The sequence below is a fragment of the Raphanus sativus genome, chromosome 9, assembly GCF_000801105.2.
Source record: "Raphanus sativus cultivar WK10039 chromosome 9, ASM80110v3, whole genome shotgun sequence".
NCBI lineage: Eukaryota > Viridiplantae > Streptophyta > Magnoliopsida > Brassicales > Brassicaceae > Raphanus > Raphanus sativus.
This window is the reverse complement of record NC_079519.1, coordinates 10,114,576-10,119,122: the sequence shown is the minus strand read 5'-3', so window position 1 is coordinate 10,119,122 and position 4,547 is coordinate 10,114,576. Positions and strand designations below refer to the sequence as shown.

Genomic DNA, 4,547 nt, shown 5'->3' with positions numbered 1-4,547 from the left:
TTTTCCATAATTTTTCTCAGTCATGTTTTTTTACATCATAAGCATTTAAGTAAAAGTTATGTGCCAATATATAAGTTCAGAAACATAATTTTGATAATTTCTGCCAAAATCGGAATATGCATTTTTACACCAAAACCCAAAAACGTGTTTCCCGCCAAAATTTGGAAATACATTTTCCCGCCAAAACCCGGAAATGTGTTTTCTTACCAAAAACCAGAAAATGTGTGTTTTTACCAAAATCCAAAAATATGTTTTCCCACCAAAACCTAAAAAGTTTTCATGCTAAAACCAAAAAAAATGTTTTTTTTTTCACGCAAAAACTCAAAAACGTATTTCCGCCAAAATTGGAAAATCGCAAAAACCTGAAAACACATTTTTCCTGCCAGTATTGGAAAAACATATCCGTCAAAACCCGAAAATGTGTTTTTTTGCCAAAACCCCGAGAACGTGTTTTCCCACGAAAACCCAAAAAAATGCATTTTTCGGCCACAACCCAAAAACGTATTTTGCCACCAAAAGCCGAAATTGTTTTATTCTTCCAAAACCCGAAAATATGTTTTTCCGCCAAAACCGAAAAATATGTTTTCTCGCAAAAACCTAAAAAACGCCTTTCCCCCTCCCAAAACCCAAAATATGTTTTCCGCAAAACCAAAAACACGTTTTCCGTCAAACCAAAAAACACATTTTCCGCCAAAACTGAAAACACGCATTTCTGCCAAACCCCGTAAATCCGTAATTACGTTACTCCGCCATAATTGAAAAACACTTTTTCTGCCAAAATTTGAGATCACGTTTTTCCCACCAAAATCCGAAAATATGCATTCTTGTCAAACTGATAAATGCGTTTTTCCGCTAAAACTGAAAATTGTGTTTTCATGCGAAAACTGCACATGGTATGTTTTCGTTAAAATCACAAAATTATTTTTTTCATCAAAATCCTCAAAATCGTGTTTTCCAAAAATTGCAAAATAATTTATCTAAATATTATAATCAGTTCATTACTAAGAATAAAAATAATGTCATTTTAATCATTTTAACTACTAGTTATCAACTGCTATTATGAAAAAAACAACAACTGAACATCTAGATATAGCAATTGAATACAAATACTGACTATAGAAACAAAACAACATTTAGATACAACATCTAGATGTTACATTTAGATGCTACATCTAGATGATGCATCAGATACAAAAAAAAGAAATTGAAGTTCCAGTCGACTTTCTGCCCAATATGAAAATTCGAATTCATAATTTGGAAGAAAAACAATATTTCCTCTGTATAAGATTGATGTATTAATAAAAAAATAAATGCACACTTTTAATCTATTGGTTTTCAGTTATTTTTGCTTCCTCTACCATTTATATTTTTATATTTTTTTTTTAGTTTTAAAATAAAATTTATTAATTTACGCCTAAAACATCAATTTTTTAAATACAAAAATAACAAGTAGAACTTCAATTTGTATACAAGGAAATGTATTTAAGAACCTTATCATTTTAACTGAAATGTAGGGAGTATTTTAGTGAAATAAACATATCAAAATTTTATTATTTTAGTGAAATATACATCTTACCAAAAAATCATTTTCTTAGTTAATCAATCTTTTGGCAATTTCCCTGAATAGTTCGTTTTTAAATTTTATCAACAAAAAACACAGTAAGAAAGAAAATGACTAAAACAGATTTGATTAAATAAGCAAAATACATTTTTATCATTTTATCGATATGTAAATAATAAATAGATAATATAAAATAAATAATATAAATAAAGTTTCTTTTATATTTTTGAATTATTTGTTTCAAATTGAACTTTAAAAAAAAATTATGATTTTTTAATAACTTTTTAAAGTTTTTTTTCTAAATTTGAAATTTATTTTTTGAAACTATTGTAAAATTTTTAATATTTATTTATTTTTTTAAGTTTGAACTCCAAAATCCCTCCATCGCTTAACTAATATAAATTTTAAATTTTTATTAGTTAATTTTAGAAGTATAAATATATATTTACCTTTTAATGAAAATATTTTTTTGGGTTTTTTTTTTTAGCAGTGTGAAGTAAAAAGCTGGACAATAATTCTGGAACCCCCTCGATTTGGGGCTTTTCCTTCCATTAAAATTGAAGAAATTCACTCTCTAACTCGAATCTTTGTTATATTCTAACCACAAACAGAGCAAAACCCTAACCCCCACCACCATGGCGATCATCTCCGAGGTTGAAGAGGAAAGCAGCAGCCGACCCTCGATGTTACCGTTCAGGGCGACCTTCGATTCTTCCAACCCATTAGGTTTCTTGCAGAAAGTGTTCGACTTTCTCGGCGAACAGAGCGATTACCTGAAGAAACCCTCCGCGGAGGAGGAGATCGCCGCCGCGGTCAGGGCGGCCAAGGAGAAAGCTGACAAGGAGAGTGTTAAACCTGTTGAGAAGAAGCCTGTGGAGAAGGAGAGTGTGAAGAAGCCGACCATGGCTGCTTCAAGCTCAAAGCCTACTATTGAAGTTGAGAAGCCTAAGGAGGAGGAGAATAAAGAAGCTGGTCCCATCGGTAATCTTTTTTTTTTCTTAGGATTAGGGCTTCGATTGATATTGGTGAATATAGAAAGGATCAAAGGACATTAGAACTCGAATCGAAGAGCAAAAGGATAGATCTTAATTGTGTGTTGTGTTTCTTTGCAGTTCCTAACAAAGGTAATGGAACTGATCTTGAGAACTACTCATGGGTTCAGACTCTTCAGGAGGTCACAGTTAACATTCCAGTGCCTACCGGCACTAAAGCACGCTCTGTTGTATGTGAGATTAAGAAGAACCGTCTTAAGCTTGGTCTCAAAGGTCAGGATCCAATCATCGATGTAAGTTCTTCTGCTCATATAAATTTATTCAAATGCCATCTCTTTTTCTAAAATTTGGAAACTTTAGGGAGAGCTCTACCGACCTGTTAAACCTGATGACTGCTACTGGAATATCGGTATATGCCTAAACACCTAGTTGACACAAATAACACACAAGCAATATAATTCTCTCAAATGGTACTTTGTTTGCAGAGGATCAGAAGATGATATCGATTCTGTTGACTAAGCAAGATCAGATGGAGTGGTGGAAATGCTGTGTGAAAGGTGAACCTGAAATCGATACCCAGAAAGTTGAACCAGAGAACAGTAAATTAGCTGACCTTGACCCTGAAACTCGCTCCACTGTTGAGAAAATGATGGTACTTCCTTTGTCTTTATAAAGCTCCATTCAACATTCTCGGATCAGATTTTGTTTACGCTAAAGTGTTGTTTTTTCGTTATCTCTATAGTTTGATCAAAGACAAAAGCAGATGGGTCTTCCAACAAGCGACGAACTACAGAAGCAAGACATTCTCAAGAAATTCATGTCTCAGGTATACAAATACATCCCTCCTGATTATGTGTGTCTTCGGTAGCATTGTCTTTTCTTTATATACTGAACGGTGTTCTTCTTTTCGATTCTTTACATGCAGCATCCAGAGATGGACTTCACAAACGCAAAGATAAACTGATCCTCGTGTTGTCTGCATCTTTTAAAACTTGTTCCTCTAAACTTCTTTTGTTTTGTGTACTTGAAGGCATAGTTCCACTGCTTCGGTTATTCCCTTCAACCTTATGGTTTGGTTTTGTTGATTGAAGCTTTTTTATCCGGTTCATCTTTGGTATTACATGAGTTATTAAACCCAACAAGATTCGGTGTCGTTGTACTTTCTCTGTTCGATTACGTACTCCCTAGTGCTTCTTTGTCACGTGACGGTGTGGTGTGACACATGGGGCTTATTCGATACGTCACGAAGCTGCCGTTTTCTGTAAAAAGATGAACCGGGACCACGTGACACGTTGGTGGTCCAGCCCCGGTTAAGTTTGGAATGTGGTCCACATTGTTGTTGTCGTTCCTCTACAACCTTCTTTCTTTAACACTTCACATAAGGAATAATGGAACCCATCATTCTACTTGCGTAAATACAAACCCCAAGGGCCTTCGTTTGTGTAAAAAGCATTCACTTTGAAAGCAAAAGGTTCTTTTCCTCTCAGTGTTGATATGATATGTATTCAATTTTCTGCAAGATTTTAGACTATGAATGGTGGTCAGGTTCTGCAGTTGAAGCTGTACACAGTGCCGGATTAATCTTTTATACTGCACCAATCCAAATTTAAAATTATGTCTGTATCCATAATTTTTTTTTGTCAACAACACCTTGTGTATAATTTTTTTTAAAACATTTTGTACAAATTTATCAAGATCACAAAACAGTATAAAAACAACATAAATTTTTATTTAGAAAAATCAAATTCCATAGTCTACTATCGTATAAAATATAAATTTACTTATATATTTAATTTTTAACAAATTCATAAATATTGTTGAAAAGTCCAACAAATCTTATTCTAACTAAAAGTACCTAATAAATAATATTTAAAAAAAAAGAACCCACAAAAGTTATTTATTTATCAATACTAATAAACTTTTTTTGAAAATATGCCCCATTAATTTGGATGATAAGCATAAGCCCAACAAATCTTATTATAACTAAAAATGCC

General features: G+C 32.9%; 1 protein-coding gene across 1 annotated transcript; it reads left to right on the top strand.

The window, feature by feature from the left end:
* The first annotated feature begins 2,049 nt into the window (after positions 1 to 2,049).
* Positions 2,050 to 3,675, top strand: LOC108823628 (protein BOBBER 1). The gene is made up of 6 exons (XM_018596878.2): positions 2,050 to 2,542; positions 2,674 to 2,846; positions 2,914 to 2,962; positions 3,039 to 3,205; positions 3,296 to 3,379; positions 3,479 to 3,675. The coding sequence occupies exons 1-6, from the start codon at positions 2,197 to 2,199 to the stop codon at positions 3,515 to 3,517; spliced, it is 858 nt and encodes a 285-aa protein (XP_018452380.1). The 5' UTR covers positions 2,050 to 2,196; the 3' UTR covers positions 3,518 to 3,675.
* Positions 3,676 to 4,547: the final 872 nt, after the last annotated feature.

What these genes read in the sequence shown, in the direction of transcription:
- LOC108823628 (XM_018596878.2), top strand. Translation starts at nt 2,197, where the DNA reads ATGGCGATCATCTCCGAGGTTGAAGAGGAAAGCAGCAGCCGACCCTCG. An exon ending in TAAAGAAGCTGGTCCCATCG is followed by an intron (nt 2,543 to 2,673) that starts GTAATCTTTTTT and finishes GTTTCTTTGCAG; the next exon opens with TTCCTAACAAAGGTAATGGA. An exon ending in CCACTGTTGAGAAAATGATG is followed by an intron (nt 3,206 to 3,295) that starts GTACTTCCTTTG and finishes TTATCTCTATAG; the next exon opens with TTTGATCAAAGACAAAAGCA.